Source organism: Pagrus major, chromosome 18 (assembly GCF_040436345.1).
Source record: "Pagrus major chromosome 18, Pma_NU_1.0".
Classification (NCBI taxonomy): Eukaryota; Metazoa; Chordata; class Actinopteri; order Spariformes; family Sparidae; genus Pagrus; species Pagrus major.
The window spans coordinates 27,068,139-27,090,109 of NC_133232.1; the positions used below are offsets into that span (position 1 = coordinate 27,068,139).

Below are 21,971 nucleotides of genomic sequence, written 5' to 3' on the forward strand. Positions count from 1 at the left end.
TCACTTATTGTTCCTCTTGTATGAGCTGCACTATTAAGCCACGACATGCAAATTATTATGACATGATGTCTTTGTTGATATAAAGCATAAATTGACAGAATAATATTCAATGATTCAATTTTCTCACTCTGTCCAGTGCTGCAGCTCTGTATTCCCCCTCTGTCTGAAACGCTCTGTTTTAGCTCCTGTCTCTTTAAGACCCCCCTCCTTAATACCCAGTCTCCTCTGATTGGTCAGCCCACACACGCCTGACCCTGCACCGCTAACAACAACAGAGCAGCTGTGCTTAATTAATTCTCACATGCTTAAACTAGCCGCTATAGGCATAAATAATGTGATTGTGTGACATGGTTGCATAGTGTGATGTCACAGAGTCACGAATCGAAGCTTCAAAGCCTCACAAATGGTATTCAGGACAGCCGCAGCGAACCAGCTGTACGTGCCTCTGGTTTGTAGAGAGTTAACTGACAGAAAGAAAGTGTCCCATTAAAGGACCATGTTTTATTTAGTTGTTGTCAAGGAAACAAACCTTTTCAGTGAATGTGGCTATTTGTGTGTATGTGGGTTGTGCCCTATTTGCCCTTTTGGTGAAGCACATTCTCCTCCGTCTCTGAACTGGTTCACGCGGCTCGCTAAGTGCAAGTTTGATGGTGTGGGACCGCGTTGGATAATGTGTGCGTCACACTTGTCACATTGAAAGCTGTGGTAGGAGAAGCTGGCCTTGGCTTTTAGACATTATATTTTTTCCATTTTTTTTATGTGCCTCAATGTTTCAAGGACATACAGTAGGACTGACGACCAATGTTGTCCAATGTTTCGTTACCCAGAAGAAAAGGGTAACGGAGAAAGGAGAAAAAATAAGAAAAAAGGTTTAATGGACATTAAAAGAAGAGATATTGAGTCATTTCCTTGTTATTCTGCGGTTATGTATCGAGGATTTGGAGCTCATTGATTCCTTAGGTTGTGCTGGTGGTGTGTGAGTGTGTGCTGTCCCAAGTGAGGCCACATTTTCTGCTTGGACAGGCACCGATCTGTGTGCCATCTGAGGCTCCAGTGTTACTAGTGGCAGTTTTTCCACAGTATGACCTTCAGTTCAGCCTTACAAAGTCTGCACACACACTTCTTCAGACACACTCTGAACCACACTGTTCTCTTTTTGCTTAAAGCATCTTGTGTTTGGAGACTTCCTGACTTTCCCTCGCCTCGGTTAACAAGCAGTTAAAAGCTCCTGTACTGTACGCAGTGAAAGTGAGGAAATGTTGGAGCTGTTCAGTGGACGATGTGGATCCAGTGCAACATTTTTCAGGGCTTGCTGGTGAAATGATCCCTTGATAATGAGAATACAACAATCATCTCTGTATCTCTGGATGATTTTCTTTAGCAGACACTGATGTAAAAACATTAGTTTAGCCGTCAATTTATGGCTTAATCTGTGTTATATAAAGCTGGATTGCCAAAAAACCCAAGGTATTTAGGAATGTCAGGAAATCACCTGTGCATTTCAGTGTCTAACTTTCTTTCTCCCTTATCTTCTTCTTTGTTTCAATAGGCTGTTTTTCATCTAAAGGGGAGGACAGATTATTTCGGAGGTTGTTCAGGAGGTACAACCAGTTCATCCGACCGGTGGAGAATGTGTCCGATCCAGTCACGGTGGAGTTCGAGGTCTCCATATCTCAACTGGTCAAAGTGGTAAGAGAGGAGTGTGAACAGCTGATTGTCTCTAAACAAAGAAATCATAGGTTTTAATACAAATCAGCCATTCATCAATGATCTTTACTTCCTGCTGACTAATTCACCTCTTTTTGTGCTTACAGGATGAGGTGAATCAGATCATGGAGACCAATCTGTGGCTGAGACATGTGAGTGATGTTTGTCCTTTATGCGATGGCGTTGGTGATTATGCTCAGTGCGTTATAATGAGTCTTGTCTGTCTTTTAGGTCTGGAACGACTATAAACTGAAATGGGCCCCTGTTGAGTATGATGGGATTGAGTTCATACGAGTTCCATCCAATAAGATTTGGAGGCCGGACATTGTTTTGTACAACAAGTAAGTTTTAGTGCACGAATACTAAAGAAGAGTCTTGCAATTAGCATTTATCATTTAGCAATAGCAATGTGATGAAGTCGTTGTCAGTCTGAATGCATTATGAGTTATCCCTCGAGCTTCTACAAACTACTCTTATTTATTTATGCTCTCCATCTTTTGACCTTTTGAGTTAAATGTTGTAATGGCCTTTAAGTGAAATGACATTTCTCCTTGAAAACGCTCTCTCGCAGCGCTGTAGGTGACTTCCTGGTGGAAGACAAGACCAAGGCTCTGCTGAAGTTTGATGGCACCATCACGTGGGTCCCTCCGGCTATTTTCAAATCCTCCTGCCCCATGGACATCACCTACTTCCCCTTTGACTACCAGAACTGCTCCATGAAGTTTGGCTCCTGGACCTACGACAAAGCCAAGATAGACCTGGTGCTCATTGGATCAAAGGTCAGAGGGGAGAGATCCTGTCTAGCAGCTTTGCATTTTGTTTTTAAAATGTTTCTTCCTTAAAATAACTTCCATTCACTTCACATCTTCTTTTCCGCAGGTGAACCTGAAAGACTTCTGGGAAAGTGGAGAGTGGGAGATCATCGATGCTCCAGGATACAAGCATGACATCAAGTACAACTGCTGCGAGGAGATCTACCCGGACATCACCTACTCCTTCTACATCCGCCGCCTGCCTCTCTTCTACACCATCAACCTCATCATCCCCTGCCTCCTCATCTCCTTCCTCACAGTCCTCGTCTTCTACCTCCCGTCTGACTGCGGCGAGAAGGTCACCCTTTGCATCTCCGTCCTCCTCTCCCTCACTGTGTTCCTGCTGGTCATCACGGAGACCATCCCTTCGACGTCGCTCGTCATCCCTCTGATCGGCGAGTACCTCCTCTTCACAATGATTTTTGTCACGCTCAGCATCGTCATCACCGTCTTTGTGCTGAACGTCCACTACCGCACCCCCATGACTCACACTATGCCGGAGTGGGTGAGGGCTGTGTTCCTCGGGGTGCTGCCCAGGGTGATGCTGATGAGGAGGCCTATCGACCAGGGCTCCTCCTCACCTGCCATCACAGGAGGGACGGGTGGAGGTGGAGGAGGGAGCAGCAGAGGAAACAAGAAGAGAAAGAACAGCATAGCAGGAACAAGTAGCTCGGGGAGTGTAAGTGTCGGGGGTATAACTGGGGGTGTAGCGATTCCACCGCTGGATGGGGGTGCAGGAGGTGGAGGAGGAGGGGCCACCTCAGCTGGCGGCTCAATGAACTGTGTGGAGTACGGCGAGATGAACCGTGACATGAAGCGGGATATGAACAGAAGGTGCCCCTACAGAGGCAAGGAGGTGCCAACTCCTGTCCCTCCCCCGATGGTGCCACCACCTCCTCCTCCTCCTCCTCCTCCCCAGGCACCCCAGACCCAGGTGCCCCAGGAGCCAGAGCCGCCCAAGCTGCAGAGGACCCTGAACGCCCCTTCGCCTGTCAACGCTGTCGTTGCGTTCTCCGTGGTGTCGCCAGAGATCAAGCAGGCCATCGAGAGCGTGAAGTACATCGCAGAGAACATGAGGACTCGCAACAAAGCCAAAGAGGTACAAAGACGAGCTGATGGGGGTGGGAAGATCTGCTTTAGTACATTTCTGCAATTGCAAGCTGTCCCCAGAGATACATAAGTGTACTGATGGTTTCACATTTATTTAGGGAAGAAACGACATCTTCATATTTAAGCTTGGATATCTCTTAGCAGAGGGTCTAATATCACTGTATAACCAGGATTTATTTTCACAGTCACAATCCCCGAGTGTGCAGCAAGTCTGAAGTCTCCATGAAATGAAACCTTATAATGAGTCTTGCTTTAAGTCAAAATATTTTTATGCATCAGCTGCAGGTGGCATTGTTTGGACAGAGATCTGCCTCACTCTGCACTGTTGGAAGAAATAAACACTTGTTCATAGACAAAGTGAGAATGCAATTGAAAACCATAATACTATTTCTGGGAAAGAAGGATCCTTCACATCCTTTTATTTTGTGAGAAAAATAACAATTGCAACTGAATATGAGATGTTTGTGTCAAAGCAAAACCCATAATGTTTCTTCCTGTAGTTCAGACTCAGTACTCCATAGCGCTAATGCAATCACAACAAACAGTCCAAAACCCAGGGAATCTTCATATAGTAGCATAGATGAAAAAGAAAAACAGCAAGTCCTTACATTTAAGAAGCTGGAACCAGCAAATATTTGACATTTTTTGCTTGAAAAATGTCAAAATAGTTGGCAATTAGTTTTCTTATGATCGACTAATTAATAATTAAAACAGAACAAAAGGAAGGCGTGATGCAGTGCCAGAGAAGGAGTATATGAACCCAGTTACACTTACACATACAGTACAGTACTCTACCTACCAGGACCTAAACACAAGATGAGGGAAAGACAAGACCTCCAGGCCATTTCAGAGCCAGAGGGCCATCCAGGAATCTCAGATGAATAGCTCCAACACTTACATTATTACACTTTTTCTCAACTGCTTAGGTGGATTTCTCGAAGTCGTGCTCCACTTCCCAAAACTCTAAACACAAATGCTTAACTGCACTCATCTTCACAAACCTCAAACATCCATGTCAAAACCAAACGCTCCACTCAAAGCCATGTAATCTTGGAGCAAAACCAAACTTTGCTTTCAGACATCACACAAAAGCCATGGAGCTAAAACCAAGCCTCAACCCTCAAAATAAACGGCTGACCTTGAACCAAATTTTTCCCCCCCAAAATAAATAACCACACAACAACAAAGCTCTACTCTATGCGTGTTGTCTCAGCAAGGTTTAAGTTTCTACCTTGCTTAGCAAATGGGGTGGAAACCATTTACGCGGGGCTATAAAAGGAGCGTAAAGCTGCTTGTTTGTTGCAGATGGAGGGCTTTGCGTACGCCTGCTGCACACTCTGGATAGCTCTGATATGTTTGTCGCTCCAGCTCCATCTTTTCTTAGCAGCGCTTGGATCTTTCCTTGATGCATGCAGAATAGCCACACTGCCTCCTCTATAGGCACACAATGGCATTACGGTCAGTGCAGCCATGATCCTATTGTCCACACCTGACTGATCAAGGAATAATACGTATATGCACGCACACACATGCTTTACAGACTACTCCAACAATAGCCACATGCAGGGTTGTAAACACTGGTGGCTCTCTCAGCCTTTCTTACAAAACTCACACACCCCTTTCAGACACACAGCTCCAGTGTTGACACAGAGACATCGAGTAAGTGTGGCCGTTTGAGCAGTTTCTAGAAATTTCACCATAATACCATTATGCAAAGGTCGCTGTGAGTATTTTAGTGAGGAAAGAGAGAGAGCACAGTGAATATGAATTCACTGAATGAACATTGCATTTCCTCCTATCCTCAGGTGGAGGACGACTGGAAGTACGTGGCCATGGTCATCGACAGGATCTTCCTGTGGGTTTTTGTGACCGTGTGTGTGCTGGGAACACTGGGACTCTTTCTCCAGCCCGTCATCAACTTCTTTAAATGAGACTCCCGTCTTTGTCCCGTCTCCTTTCTCTCTCTTTTTGTCTGCTCTCGTCCGTCTCTGCAACCCGCTTGAATTACTTTGGGAATTATCCCTCCTGCAGCTCTTTCACATCAAACACCGACTGTCTCCTTTCTCCTTTTCTGGCTTTCTGTCTCCTCTCTCTGTCTCACGCTCTTCTCTGGGACTCCATTACTTTCAGCCCTCTGCTGCCTCTTTCCTCACACGACTTACCCTGATTTCCCCCATTTCTCATTCGCCTTGCCCTGTCAATTTGCACGCGATCCAGTCTCCTCCTCCCTGTTAATGTGTTTTCTGACATGATCGTCACATCTGCTTTCCATTCCTTAGTTTTTCTCCTCTCCCTGTGCCATGTTTTGACCTGCCACTGCCTCCTGTACAGCTTATCTCTTCACGGTCGTCCTCTGTCCCCCATTGTGTTCATTCTTCTCTGCATTTCCATTCTGAGTGTTTTACTGAAAATGCCCACTCAGTCATTGTTATGGTATGGTCTTATACAATGTTTAACATTATCAGGTAATGATTTAAGTAATTATTGCTATAATTACTGTAGAAGAACCCTCTTAAAAGACAAATCACTGAGAAAGAAGAACCTGAATACCTTTGTGTGTTTTGCAGTCGCACGTTGTCATGTGAACCGGTGCAATAAAGACCAAACACTTTTGAGAAATTTGGTACAGTATGCCATCTAAAATTAAGAAAACAAGTTAAACACTTCAGCATTTCCAACCAGCTGGTAATGATATTAATGATGTTGTAATGTAAAGGTCTTTTCCTGTTGTCGACCTTTGTTTTTTTCTTCTGTACAGACGTTTGTAAAATACAAGTGACTCATGCATGGCTGCTGAGACATACACTGGCTCCACACACGATGTGATTCCCACATTGTTCACACTAAACATAATCATGCGTCGCACAGGAATTCACAACATCACTGCAGACTTACTGTATAATGTATAGAAACACCTTGAATTGCACAATGTAGATTAAACTTGTAAAAAGACTTGAAAAGGCCAAACTGTCTCAATTTATTTCTGTTAAGTTTTCAAGACATTTGCAACCTCTCCCTGATGTACCCTGCGCCTTGCTGAGATTGGGCCTAGCACCCATAAAAGGGTTCAGAGGGTGCAGAAGTGGATGTAGAAAATGGATTAAATGTCATACTTGTGTTCGTCTCGCATTGCCAAATCCACAGCTGTGTCAGTGCTGGAGAAAGGTCTGGCTGCACCGATTATCATTCCGCTACAGGGAAAACAAACTTTCTGGCTTGTCTTCATTTCTTTTAACCAAACGCAATCGTCTTGGGCGGGGCTAAACCCAGGCTTATACGAACAGCCTACATCAGTTTCCCTGCTCCAACATACCTGATTCAAATGATCAGCTTGTCATCAAGCTCTGCTGAAGCCTGATAGCCAGTTGACGAGATAACATGCAGGACACTGGCCTACAGTGACTCTGGTGAGTCAGACTACACTTGTGTAAGCAAGGTAGGGCAGAACTGGGGCAGATTAATCATTTTAATGCAAACAAATCGGAAAACAAGAGGCTTACAGGATGTTGAGGCAAGAAATAAAAGTTCAATAAGTGAAATCCAGAAAAACAGATTCACTGCAAAGAAACTATCTATCTAAAAATGACAAAAAATCATATAAAATGTAAAACACTTATTCTGAAAGCCTATTGAAAGAAGCCAGGAGGAACTTTTCACAATTTTTTCATTTTCAAGTGTCGAGGTAAATGTTTCATACTCGACGACCTTGAGCCTGTCAGTATTTCAGTTAACAGCTAACCTATTGTGCCATGACAGTAAAACTCAAAGAACCCTGCAACACATTTATCAATGTAAAGGCTTGAAGCTGTCTATTCAGTACCATCCACATAATGCATAGGTTCTATAGTGTAGTGGTCATCACGTCTGCTTTACACGCAGAAGGTCCTGGGTTCAATCCCCAGTGGAACCCCAGAGTCTTTCTTGCATTCTCACTGTAGGCTACTTGGTTTAATGTAATGTATGTATAACTTTGGGCAGCTGTGACTCAGGGGTAGAGCTAGTGTATTGCTAACGGAAGGTAGCTGTTTCCTAACTCAGAGCCAGTCTGATCAAATGCACAGTTATTGAGTCAATATGCTATACTATTGAGCCAGTATGATAAAAATATATTTATACAGAGCCATGATTTTTTTTAAATGTGGCAATATACAGCAGTCAGGAGAGACGCACTCATTTCTACTTGAATCTGACAGTTTCATTGCGCTTTGAGAGCATCTAATGCTATTTGCAAATACACAAAAAAGAGCATACTTTTGCACAGTCTCGATTGTTTGAATCTCTGTGAAAGAGCTGTGTTATTAAGTGGAGGTTTTGTTAACAGTAGCACCAGTGCAGCTAACAGTGACAAATTTGTGACTGGAAAAATCCTCTGAGAAAACGTGTGTGAGCAGCTGAATGAATATTGCTCAGTCACTCAAGACATTTCAGCACCAACTTCTGCAGCTGGGCCTCACAATGACAAGACTGCACTTGCAGACGGCAGGTGGTCATGATTTTGTATTAAGTATAACTCAATGAGCTTGTAGCCGCTGGTCAGTGAAAACAGAGAAAGATAGTGGGAGCCAAGTGTTGGATTTTTAGGAGGATGGTGGGAGAGATGAACACTGGGAAGTGATGAGAGAAATGGGTGAGGTGACAGGGGAGGAGCTCCCAGAAGTGTTGGGTTCTGGTGAGTCATGCTATGCAAGTCCCAAGTGCTCAAGATCAGGGACAAAAGTGCAAAGTCCAGAAGGTTCCCGTGATGAATTTAGTAGTTTTCAGGATGGGCAGGAACCAGAGTTTGAGGTGCAACCTGAGGAAACAGTCGGGACACACAGTCACACGCTGGAGCACGTTGGGTGAATCAAAACTCCATGTGGCCGAAACTGCATCTCCAAAGCAAAAGCACAGCAAAGCATTTTTCTTTGAAGCTCCTCTCTTTTTCAGACTTATCCCCCTTCCCCTCCCTCTATCAAAGGTCACGGGTGAGTCTGAATGTGCCTGTCAGCGCTGACACACACACACACACACACACACACTGAAGGTCCAGGGTGGTGAAGGCACAGCGCTCTCCCCCTCCAGTCAGATTTGAGTGTGACTCTGGCTTTGAATTGGCCCACCCTGTGGCTCCCAACAACCACTCACATTTAATCCTTACTCGCATGTTTCTGTGTGTGCATGTGCATGTGTGTGTGTGTGTGTGTGTGTGTGTTCAAGAGGGGAAGATTACAAATGTCACCTGAGGAAATGAGAGAGAGAGGGTGAGATAGCGACAGAGTGTGTGTGCATGTTTATGTGAGTTATGAGTCCATATGTGCACTCAGCAGCCTGGATCTGGCTACATGCGGATTATGGGATGGGATGGAGTCTAGTTATAAATATGGAGATGCAGCAGCAGCAGCCGTACAACATTCACACATAGTATCCCATCAGTCTCAGTCTGCTGCCTGACAGGGTCACATCAGCGCCCGGCTGCCACAGAATGAAGAGATCAGCCAATGAACCAGCGACTCCAGCTATATTTGGAAAGTATTTGTGTGATGCGTGCATATTCTCCTAACTGGATCCCCCTCAAAATATTGAGTTGCCCTTCAAACTTTTAACATTGGATTTGAATGGCAAACAAGCCTGACAATGTTTTGTTATATATACTGCATTATTTTTAAAATCTGCACAATCAAACACAATTTTTTTATATTTTGATAAAGACACATAAAGTGGCTGCCTCTAAAAAGCTGCAGACACTCTAATCTGAATTTGTAATGGTGTAAGTCTGATATTTTTAAAGCGGAGGATCTTTCTTGAATGATTGGAGTGGCAGTCGGAGCTACGCAGAGCACAGCAAAGCTCCGGGTGCTAAATTGAGGGATAATACATTATTAAGCCAGCCACATGGATGAATATTTTACATGATTCTTCACTGTTGACGCCGACTGTTAGCATCCGGCTCCTAGATAGCGGGACCTTCAGGATGACGGACTCTTCACAGCGTGTGTGTCTGGTTTCTGTGATCAAACTTATTCAAAATTAAATGATAATTCTGTTACATGCATTTTTAAAAAAAAAAAAACACCTCGCCCCTTGTGTCCTTCTCCTCTCCGGCTGCCTTTCCCTCTCACTTGTTTCGGGGGAAACTGTCCACCAAGAGGCCATGCTATGATGAGGGGACATCTGCAGTGGAACACTAGAGCATGCTGGGAAAACTCGGGTTGCGGGGTGAGATGGGGGCATACTGCAGAAGGGTGGATGGTGAATTAGGGTAGTCTCTAGTGTCGTCGGGAGGAGAACTTTACGTGCCCGCGGCCAGTCGACCGTGGATAAGTAAAAGAGACTCTCCTCTAAATAATTCATTCCAATGGGAGCCTACTGAACACATGCACACACACATGCAGGGTCCTCTCGTACACATAAATGGTTGCTTCTCGAAGTAGAGTCTGCACACACACACACAGACACACATGCTCACAGAGAAAGAGCATGCTTCTAATTTTACTCTCTGATGAATATTTATAGATGGATGAAGAAACATTGTCTTAGAATTAAGAAAGAAGATTTTGGTGGAGCAACAAAAATGCTTCTGGCACTTTCTGGGGTTTGAGAGGAAACATCGCAGACATTCAATGTTTAACTTGTAGAGGAAAACATACTGCACCTCGATAGATAAAGAAGCGATACGCATGTCTCTTTTTTTTACCGGAAATATATCTTGTCATCTTCGCGTGACCTGCACTGTTCGAACACGACTTGCAGCTGGAAGCGTTGCACCCTAAAAAAAGCTGCATGTTGTTTATTCTGTGTCGCTGATGCATCGTTCACATCGAGTTACTCAGAGCTGTTTTTTTGATATGCTGGGAGATCAGGAAAATGCAAAATAGAACTGGAGGAAGAAATGAAACTTAGACACAAACTATGTAACCTGCTTCTTATTACTACACCGTCGTGGAAGCATGCAAACTCATGCAGAGCTGGAGCCTCGGTGTTGGTAAGGAGATCGACTGCCTGCTGAGAACTGAGGCAATTAAAGAAAAAAACAAGCAGACAAGCTCCGTCTAACACACACCTCTAAGTTAAAATATTTGACACAGAGGAGGGAAACAGAGGGAGAAGAGGAGGAAAGAAGAAATACAGGATGGTTAAACGGACTGCTCGCTGGTTCATTCGTGGCACTCCTGAATAAAATCCATCTCATCACTTATGCACGACACCACCCTCAAAAATCACAAGAGTTGCGTCCATTTGTGAAGATTATCTTGCTGAACAAAAAGCATTAAAGTTTCACAAACTTGTGTTTGCCAAAGAGATTATTTTCTGAATGTTAGCCTTCAGAGATACGTTATTCCTGCAGGACTCTATTAACATGTTTTTTCTGTATCTTGTATGTTTAACCTGTCAAGAAACCAAAGTGTACAAATGTCACTGTATGCAGAAGCTGTCTTGGTGTTTGCTGGTTGCTTGTCAGTGATGATATGACTCTGTGCTTTATGCTATGTTAAGCTAATCTGTTTCTTGCCAGAGCTTCATATTTGGAGATACCCTCAGACAAAAAGGGGGACACGACCACAAGCTTGAATTCCTGTTTAAATTTGAGCCAATGAGAGAAACTAGCAGTGGAATGTGATTTTCTTTAGCTGGCAGACTGACAGAGTGTTCGTTAGCAGAGTTGCAGCACTACTTTCTGTGTCTCCCACAGGAATTGCTCTCGAGAAAATTTCATGTAATTGTCCCCTCCAAAGTTGACATCAGATTTTCGCTCCTGCTATAGAGCTTCATGAACCCTCAGGGTGTGGGATCCATGGAGCTCTGTCAGCATAAGATCAGCACCCTGGACAGCGACAGCACAGATCAGTCCTGGCGCTCGACAGCAGCGGGAACACAGAAGGGAGCAGAACCCTGAAATCTCACATTACCTGAGAGCGCTGTGACACAACGTCTGCTGCCCATCAGCTACTGTCTGTTTGGATTACAACAGAAGCAGGGAGGCAGTGTAAGGACAGAAACTGCAAATCAACAAAGTCTCCACTTCACACCTTCTGCTGAGTCGCTAGAGAGACATTTGTGAATACAACAACCCTGAGGGTTTTTTTGGCACAGTCCTGTGTGTGTGTGTGTGTGTGTGTGTGTGAGAGAGAGAGAGAGAGAGAGAGAGAGAGAGAGAGAGATGCCCTACTGGTACAAAACCACACCATAAACAATATCTTTTTAAAGTTGAAGTTATGACATCTGGTTAAACACACTTCCTAAAAAGGACACTTCATTGTTGCAAAACTATACAGAATGTCTGCGCCAAGCTCTCTGCTCTCTCAACAAGTTGTTTGTCAAAATGTTTTAGCATGTATTTCAAATTATGCTCCGCTGAAAATATATTAAATACTTGAGGGAGGGTAAAGGTTGGAATGTTTCCTCTTGGAGAAGGACGCTACAGGCAGAATGTGACATTTTCTCAAACCTCAGCTGTCCATCCATGTGCCCAGTATGTTGCAACAGTTTTTCCAACATTTTTAGGAGACAAGGACGCTTCATGGTTGATGATTTTTTTTTCTCTTTCTACATTTTAGATGTATGTAATAAAAACAAGACTAAAAACAAGAGGGGTTGAACCCCAGCATTTTTGGATAAAGAAACAAAGACAAAGTTGATGGAAATCAAGTGATTTCATTGTCCTTCTTTTGAACCACATGTTTGATTTTAGGGGCCAGAACGACTGTGTCATGCTGAGATGAAAGAAGGTGGACCCAAATGCATGAGACAGCAGGCAGGAATATCAATGGATGAATGATTTTTTTCACAATCAAAGGCAGGAACAGGGAAATACAACAGCAGGATGAGGGAAACAACAGCAGGAAGAGGGAAACAACAGCAGGAAAGGGAAGCACAACAGCAGGAAGAGGGAAACAACAGCAGTAAAAGGGAAACACAACAGCAGGAAGAAGGGAAACAACAGTAGGAAAAGGGACACACAACGGCAGGAATAGGGAAACAACAGCAAGAAAAGGGAAACACAATGGCTGGAAAAGGGAAACACAACAGCAGGATGAGGGAAACAATGTCAGGAAAAGGGAAACACAACAGCAGGAAGAGGGAAACAACAGCAAGAAAAGGGAAACACAATGGCTGGAACAGGGAAACCCAATAGTAGGAACTGGAAAACACGACGGCGGGAAGAGGGAAACACAACGGCAGGAACAGGGAACACAATGGCAGGAACAGGGAAACACAAGGGACGACCCCACAAAAACTGAACTACAAAACTGGACTTAAATACAAACTGAACTAACAAGGGGATGAGGTGCAGGTGGAGAGAGGTGGAGAAACACAGGTGGGGGTAATGAGTGGAAAAACACGAAGGAGATGTAGTGCAGGTGATGAAGGAAAGCAGACTGCACAAGAACACAAGAAAATAGGAGGGAAAAGACACCACGTAAACCCAGAAAACACATAAAAGTGACCTCTTTTGCATTTGCTGTTAATACGTATGGACGACAAATTACAATTACGTCATTCATCTGTCCATATGCGCTGTATGTTAGGAACCAGGCCGAGGATGGAAACACAATGTGAAGTCTTCTTCAAGACTTTTCTGATGCCATCGCTGAGGCTTCATGTGACACACTGCATATGTGTGTGCATGACAGAAGGTGCCTCATTATCTGTCTGTCATGTCCAGAGGCTATTGAAGGTTACACAACATTTCTGTGACTCTAGATGAGAAATGGAGACTGATTTCTCCTGAGACAGCAAGCATAGTGAACTCCTCTCTCACACACACACACACACACACACACACACACACACACACACACACACACACACACACAGCCGTACTCTCTGTCGACACCCCAGGATGCAAAGCCCAGAGGAGTAACCACATCACTGGAACACGCATACATACATTCATACAGTACATACATACATGCCTATATACAGTGATGCATACCCACACACACGCACAGACACACTCGCAAATACACAGCGCGTGCAGGCCGATAAAACAGACAGAGACAAAAATATTCAAATGGATATTTACATACAGGTGGACAGTCACAATTTTGCATACGTGCACATCACAAATAACACAAATAAATACAAAGAGACACTCATGCATATATGCACAAATACAGATGAGACAGACACACACACATGCACACAGAAGCACAGCTGACTCACATCTGATGACAACATCTTTGGTGAGCCAGAGTTCAATCACTCTCTCTCAAGTGTTCTGACACACACACATACACACACACGAACACACACACACACACACGATACACAGACACACAATACAAATATGTGGGGCTAAAACTTTATATCATACCCCATGGGAGGCATTATCAATTATGCCTCTCATGGGTCTCATTCACAGCACATACAGTATGTACATACATTAAATACTAGAGGGCACAATTATATCATATACATCAACATGGCCGCTGTCAGGGGTCTTGACTGCTGCCTGAAAGACCAATCAAGTAAGTCAAGATGACATTTGCATTTGAACCTGACTAGTTTTGGCTACACTCAGAAGAAATAATGTTATAAGAAGACGAAGAGTTTTGTGAGGCTTCAGTGTGGTGCTCTGAGCTAAATGTAAAGGGCAACAACATGCTTACAATGACAATGTTACTGTAACATGCTGATGTTTAGCAGCACTCAACACAAGGTACAGATGATTCGGATGGGAATGTCTTTAGTTTTTCAGGTATTTGGTCATGAACAACCTTTTGACCTGGTTATTGTCCAAAAGAAAAAAAAGCAGCGTTAACCACTTGAAATACTTAGTGAAGCAAGAGCTGTATTGTTACACACACACACACACACACCATTATTATTTTAGTTGCTGTTGCTCATGATTATGGCTCCTTAGTCATCCCTGCAGTGCGTTATCTGCAGGAGACAGTATTGTAACTCTGCCTGACAGGCTTGAGTTTCAAACAATCAGAGGCCTTTTTTCTTCGTATCACGTCAGTCACACGAGAACAAAACAAGATCAAGAGTGGGACGTCTGGATTCAAGTATCATGTTAGTGGTCAATGAATATTTTGTGTGTGTGCGTCTGCTGAGTGAGAAAGCTCAGTTCGCTGCTAATGATCCACACTGGAGGCTGACGCTAAAGGTCATCCATCCAGGATGCACTTAATGGCAACTTTCTCTTAATCCCTTACTTTCCTTTTCCTTTCTTCACACCTTTGTAACTTTTTTTTCTCTGATCTGCTCAGAATCTTTCCATCTGTTATGCTCTGTGGATCTTTGGTACTGTATGATGTTTGAAATATCAAATAAGTGATCTCTTGCATTATTGATTAGTGGGGAACTTTGCGTCAGATCACTTAATAGTTTGCATCCTCTAAAAGCTCCTCAGGCTTCCATCGAAAGCTAACAAGGTTATCAGGTTTTCACTTAAAGTGCTGGTGGTAGCATTAGTGGGCTAATAGCATTAGCATGTGTGAGACCAGTGACTTTGTGTTTCTCTTTGAAGCTTGGGTGAGATTTGATTCCCTTTGCTGCCTTTATCACCACTTTTTTAAACTCCTTCAAATAACAAACAGATTAAGATTAAACCCGTGGGCCTCCTGAGACAGGAATGTTTCCTCTTATTTATTTAATATTTCTGCACCAAGCCAAATTATGCAGACTTTAATTATGAGCTCAAGAAAACCAAAACAACACACACAAGTTGTAACATTTGGTAAACACACACACACACACACAGATGCAGGAAATGTGCTCTCTCTTCACTTTCCGTCTTCTCACACACACATTAGCTAACACATAAACATGCTCACACACTGTGCAGCTGCCCACAGTCGTCTGGGAAGGGACCGGCAGGTTTCCAGCCCGCGAGAATTTATGTTTCCGAATGATTAGAAGCGAGGCGGACGGGACGATCTCGGAGGCAGCAGCTGCCCGCCCCACGGCTCCAAGTGGAGCAGAAAATCAGGATAATTTCATTGTGATAATCAGCCTCCCGTTATCCCCGTCACTTCAACTCATGGAGGAGGAAAGAGGGGAACACATGGGGGGGGAGGGAGGGTGTGACAGAGAGAGGGGGGAGACAGAAAGAGAGGAGGGTGAGGAAGGAATAAAAATACAAAAGAGGAAAATTTGTGCTTCATGGCTGGTTAGCTGCAGAATATATGCACGTGTGTGTGTGAGAGTGTGTTGGAGTCCTGTGTGCCTATGTTTAGTGTATTCCATGTTTAACTTCCCTCACATTTTGCTCTTCACTTATTCATTCCCAAATCTGTCTCCCGTACATATCTCTTCACCGCCATTTCACCCAAATCACAAAATTGAAACCGTAATTTGACAACCCTTCAGCACACTTTCTTTCCTTCTTGCTGTTTCGTCCACAGTTTTTACTGGAACTTGAAAAGTTCCAATGAAAATCGCTGGCAGGACTTTCAGTGGTTAAACCAAGAGGGCACTGCAGATCCGTACTGAAATTGGCAGGAGGAGAGCTAGTTAGCTGTTAGCAGCAGGTGAGCAACCGGTCCTGCAGTTTGTTTGGCTAAGGGAGCTAACAGCTACTGGAGCTGAGAGCTTACAGCCGAGCTAAACACACAGCAGGACAGAGAGTTTCTGTTTAGAGGAACATGAAGCAATTAAAAGATGAACAGCAGTTTAATGTGACGACACAACAGATGTTTTCTGTAAATAACAAAGTGAATAATACATTTAGTAAACATCACCATCACACTCACAACATGTATTCTGCTAACAGAATAAAGCCCTGGTTCTTGCAAGCAATGGGTAGCGCCCCCTAGAGACCCGGAGTTCTTCCGTTGGGGCGACTGGATATTCAGCATTTTTCCGTTGCATGTCTTTTCAGGGTTTGTCATGTCAAGTTTTTTTCTAATGGGAGTGTTTTGGGCTGTTGCAGCGTTAACCTAAACCTGAAAAAAAAAAAAAAAATCCATCCGTGAGTTAGAATTTGCTCCTGATGTTTCCGAGGTGTGTGTGTTAGCTTGTTACCTTGCTAAAAACAAGTATTTTGGAGAGTTATTTCCCTTTATACAAGAAGCTGCCAAATTTGAGGACAATAAACTGTCGATCCCATCTATTTCTATCTCAGCTTATTTCTCACCTCAGCTAAACATTTTCCACACTCTGTTGGAAGTCAGCTGGTGGCACAGTACAGATTTCTCAGCACACAGTTCTTTGTCGCAAGTGTTGTTGTTCTCAGCTGTGATTTACTGTATAAACCACCGCTACCATCGCCATCAGTTTGTGTCTGTGTGGGGGGATGTTAATGACTTTATGTTGCTCTTAGCTCTCTTTTTCACACTTTCATTCTCGTTTCTTTCCATCTCTCTTTCTTTGTGCGTGAATCAGTCCTTCTGTTGTCGTTTTCTTGTCCTTTATGCAGATTGCTGCAGTGCTACTCATGTATAGTCTGTGTTTGTCTTTTTCATGTTCTTTCTATTTTGCTCTTTCTTGCGAGAGAGCTGATAAAATTCCCAATAGCTTTAAAAAATGATCAAAGTGTTATATAACTGATGATTTATAGTAATTTCTATCTGTCTTCAGTTTGGTCCTCTCTGCACCAGCGCTGCAGCATTCGGTCACTCCACCTTCTGCGCTGACAACAACACCTCACGAATAGATACACTCAGGTCTTTGACGGTGTTCCCATGAGTCCGTGCAACCTGTGCTGGTCACAGCTCTCACATTTGCTCCATCTGTAGGCGCAATACATGAACACAGAAACACATTCAATTGACCTTATAGCTGACTGTCTGCCACTGGAAACATCTGGCTGTGAGACATGTCAGGGTGTGTACTGTCTGGGAAACTGTCCGTCATGGCAGCTGATGCAGTGATGGGACACAACATGGAAACACCTACACAGAAGTGTGTGTTTCACGCTGTGTGGGCATGTGCAAGATGAATTGTGCATGCCTGATTACATTTTTCCAAGGCCAGCTCTGACATCGATGCTTATTGTACTGAACTAATACGTTTAATGCTACTTATAACATACATGTAGCAAAAATAGCTGATAGAGTTAAATATTCATATATTTACAAACAGTTTTTTTATGTGCAAGTGTTAGAGGACCAGATCCTTCATAACCTCTTTATCATGTTAGTTGAGGTTCATATGAATATAATTTTGAATATATTAGTCGTGGTCAGAGGGTTTTTATATAGACAGTCTGCTGGGAGGAGCTGGAATGACTTCTGGAGGGTGTGAAGGCTCCCGTGTGTACAGACCTGATAGAGGACTGTGTGGTGGATGTTATTTTTCCTGCGTGGTTGTTGATCAAAGTAGGTTTTTTTAACAGAAGAGAAAGCTGTACTACGATGTGATATTGAAACCGAGGACTTGTTGAGGGCTGTTAAAATGTGTTCCTGTGCAGATAGAGGTGCTGCTGGGGCTCCATGAACACAGAGTCTGTTTCACTGCCCAGGTATCTGAAGGCCCCCACCTGCTCCACCAGCTGCACTTTTAATTTAAAGCGTTTAAACAGCGGGTGGGCAGCATCACCAGACATCAGTGTCATCCTTCAGCGGAGATGTTCAGCTCTCATCAGTGAGGGTGAGCAGATAGTCCACATGCTGGCGATATTGGCCACTAGTGCCTTCTCATCTGTGAACTTAAAGTGTGTCTTTCAGTGTTTCAGTTTATGAGACGAACAGAGAGGGAGATAAGACACAGCCCGCGGACCACACGGGTTTAAAACAATATTTTTGGACTTTGAACCATTAGCTGCTACATGTTGTGGTCGATCCTGCAGGGATTTTTTTAATCCGATGACATTGTGTTGACCTGTAGACAGTTAGGGGAAGAAGAATGAGAGCAGTCGAAACTTTTGCTCACAGTGTCCAGTAGTGTCCCACGGGCATCCTTAACCCTTTGCTTTACTTTATAGGCTTAAAGGTGCAGTATGTAGTTTTGGGGAAGAAATTTTAATCAGAAGAGGAAAAAAATCTTCGTTGACTGATTTTTTTATGACTAAATAAACTGAATAAACAAACAACAGAAGGACAACACAATTTCATGCTGTTTTACTTTGTTTATATGTGGCGGACCCTGCCACCTTTCTAGCTTCAAACAGTGTTCTGGGGAACTTAATTTCCTCTGGGAACAGCTTGTTTAATCAGTTATGGAAAAAAACAACATTTCTGAGTTTGCATTATTACCTCATTGATATTGTAAACATTAAAATTCTCATTTTAAATTTCTTCTCCAAAACTACATAGTGCTCCTTTAATACAATTGTTGACATGAAAAAAAGCATTTTGACAAATGGAAAATAATGACTGCATGATAGGAAAATCCACTTTCTATCGAGCACAGATTTATTTACTGTTGTGAGCCGCTGTTGTTAAGATGGGGACATTATCGCACAGACATCCCGGTGTCAGTAACACCAAATATGATTAAAGCCAAAGAAGCCACTCCAGGCCTATCGAATGACTGTCATGATTGATAAGGTGGTAAAACAAAACCAAAAAAAATGCATATGAACCATGATAATGTCACTATAAATCTGATACAGTGAGACACTTGAGCATGACCGTGACTTTAAATTAGATTACTAGGCTACAGTCAGTTTCCATCACATGCCTGTTACGTAATCTCTAAATCATAGATTAAAGTATAGCTTTGCACCATTAGCTGTTTCCTGTTCCACTCAAAATTATGTTTGCTTATTGTTGCTCCACTGAGATATTTGAGCTTCACTGTGCAGAATGATGTGTGCATCTTACTCATCTCCTCCTTACACTTTTAAAATGAACATTATTTGCTTTTAAGAGTATTCTTATGCCTCCACACGTGTCTGGAGGGGATCTTTACACATCAGAAAAGGCCTGTACTGTCATATAATCTCTATTAACATGATGTCCCGGGTTAGTGTTGTCATTAGCGCTCTCCAGTGGAGGAGCAGCGACACTGACATGCACATCCATCCATCCATCCATCGCTTTGATTGAGACACACAGCTGAACCCCCAACATCTGCCCTCTGTCACTGGGGGACATGGAGCCCTCTACTGGGAATAAGTTAATGTATGTTTCATGACATTCAGCTTTTGTGACACAATAATTGAATTACAACACATCCCGATTCTATTAAAAAGGAAACAAAACCAATTTCTTGTTGACAGCTGCTCTAGGAGTTTTGGAAAATGCGTAAATGTCACAATGTCCATCCATTACTGACATAAATATAATAAAACGAGATAAATAAATGAGGTAAAAAATGAAACTTTCCAGCTTCTGATCTCAGCCCAACCCGGGCATCCCTGCCTCCTCCTCCTCCTCCTCCTCCTCCTTCCCCCTCCCACCTCCTCCTCCTCCTGAGAGCCGCTCCGCTGCCCGCCGCTCCCCGTGACGCCTCTACCGGAGTCACAGCACACGGACACCGGCCACACGCACCCTCACACCGGCTCCCTGCTCCGTGTGCGACCGCAGCAGAGGGCTTGTGTGTGTGTGTTTTTTCCCCGCCTGGTATTGACAACTACTGATGGGAGCCTCGGTGCCATCTCGGTGCGCGCACAGTGATCCTCTCCAGCTGAACAGCCCATAGTGAGCGCAGGCTGCAGGAGCGCTCGGTCGGACCAGGAGGAAACATGAAGTTGACGGTCGTCCTCCTCCTCCTCTTGTCGGCGTCCTGCCCGGTGTTCCTCGTCGATATCACCGGTAAGAAAACTCTGATGTGTTTTTTTTTTTTCTACATATCACATCCCATCGTTTCATTTTGGGGAACAGGCGCTCCACAGACAGACCATGTGGTGCAACATTCATGTCTGACTAAGACTGAAATCAGCTCCAGGAACAACCTCTGATGACCTTGTTATCCAAAAAGTTCAACTGCTTATCCAAAACTACTGTATTATTGTTACTCTACAGCAATTTGTTGTTTATTACTTCCCCTGTAATCCTTTCATGCCCGTTACTTTCTGGTAGAAACTAATGCAATTTAGTCTGAGGATGAAGATTTAAAGGGTTAACTTAAAGCTGCACTATGTAGTTTTAAGAGAAGAAAATAAAAATCTGAATTTTAATATTTGCAGTGTTAATGTAATAACACAAACTCCACAAGTGAATAAACAAGCTGTTCTCAGAGGAAATAACGTCCCCAGAACACTGAATCTAGAAAGGTGGCAGGGTCCGCCACATATAAACAAAGTCAAACAGCATGAAATTGTGTTGTTGTTTAAGCTCAGTTAGTTTATTCAGTTTATTCATTCATGAAAACAAAGAGAGTTTTTTTTTAAACATAGAGAAATCAGTAAATGATTGGAATATCCTCCCCAAAACTACGTAATGCACCTTTAAGGATTTTAAGGACAAGAAAGCAATAGAAACATAAGTAACAAAACTAATTAGATGTTATTGGGGTTATTCCTGCACTGCTGCATCATCCAAATGAGATTTTAAGCAGCACATCACATCAGCACTGTCTGTCCTGAAGTCCCCGGGTCATGGGGACAAACAGAACCGGAACGCAGGTGTTGGATATCAGTGTCGCTCTCAGCACCTCTCAATGAGAGTCCTTGAAAGCACAGACAGAGGTGATCCAGTGAGATTAAAAATACCTCGTAACTGATTACAGTAGGTGGTTTTATGTTCATACAGATGTGCAGCCAGAGGTGAAACCAGCAACACACTCCTTCTCACCACACACATGAGCTCCTGCACTTGACGTCCCCTGTGTTTGACATTACAGCTGTCTCTTGTCAATATTACTGTCTCTGTTCCCCCAGAGACCTTATGTCGCCACAGGCAGACTGATGATGATGATGCTGACTGCCCGGCTTCCGGACACAGCTATATTATCTCTGTCCCCTCCCCCTCCATTCGTTACTCAGTGCAGAGCTGCATCACTCACTCATCAGTGTCTGTTGTAGTGTCACAGCTGGAAGTTATGGTTCTTCTCCAGGGGAAGAGCATGTGGCTTCTTATGGATGAAGATTAGCTGGATTTGGAGGGAAACAGCTTGTTTTATACTCTTTTGTTTGCTCATTTTCTTTTCTTTGGCAGCTGAGTTAGTGTCCATACTGCTTTCAAGGTTTTCCATCTATCCGTCCATTGTCTTCCTCTTATCTGGGGTCTGGTTGCGGTGGCAGCAGGCTTAGTAGGGTTTTCCAGATGTCCTTCTCCCCAGCAACTATACTGCTTTCAAGGTTTTAGCCATCTTTCCTTTTTGTTAAATCTCTCTCAAATGTAAATTGTAGTTAACTTTCAGACTGTACCTTTCCAAATGTAGCCCAAAACTGTCCAAGGACAGACTTAAATGAAAGAAGCACCACACGTATGTTTAAATGTAGTTAGAGTTTAGCAAAAAAAGACCCAAACGTGAGACACAGAGAGGCAGGCAGGTTAAAAAACAAAAGGAGAGCTTTATTAGCAAAGC

The 21,971-nt window shown here is 43.5% G+C and overlaps 1 protein-coding gene and 1 non-coding gene across 2 annotated transcripts; both read left to right on the forward strand.

Moving 5' to 3' along the window:
- The first annotated feature begins 1,817 nt into the window (after positions 1–1,817).
- Positions 1,818–5,560, forward strand: LOC141013302 (neuronal acetylcholine receptor subunit alpha-3-like). Its single transcript, XM_073486970.1, has 5 exons — positions 1,818–1,859; positions 1,939–2,048; positions 2,279–2,486; positions 2,587–3,618; positions 5,435–5,560. Exons 1-5 carry the CDS (start codon positions 1,833–1,835, stop codon positions 5,558–5,560), a joined length of 1,503 nt encoding a protein of 500 aa, XP_073343071.1. The 5' UTR covers positions 1,818–1,832.
- Positions 5,561–7,466: 1,906 nt separating this feature from the next.
- Positions 7,467–7,539, forward strand: trnav-uac (transfer RNA valine (anticodon UAC)). The gene has a single exon. It is a non-coding gene; the product is annotated as a tRNA-Val (tRNA).
- Positions 7,540–21,971: the final 14,432 nt, after the last annotated feature.

Coding starts and splice junctions, on each gene's coding strand:
- LOC141013302 (XM_073486970.1), top strand. CDS start 1,833: ATGGAGACCAATCTGTGGCTGAGACAT. Junction 2,487..2,586: donor TGGTGCTCATTGGATCAAAG/GTCAGAGGGGAG, acceptor TCTTTTCCGCAG/GTGAACCTGAAAGACTTCTG. Junction 3,619..5,434: donor CTCGCAACAAAGCCAAAGAG/GTACAAAGACGA, acceptor TCCTATCCTCAG/GTGGAGGACGACTGGAAGTA.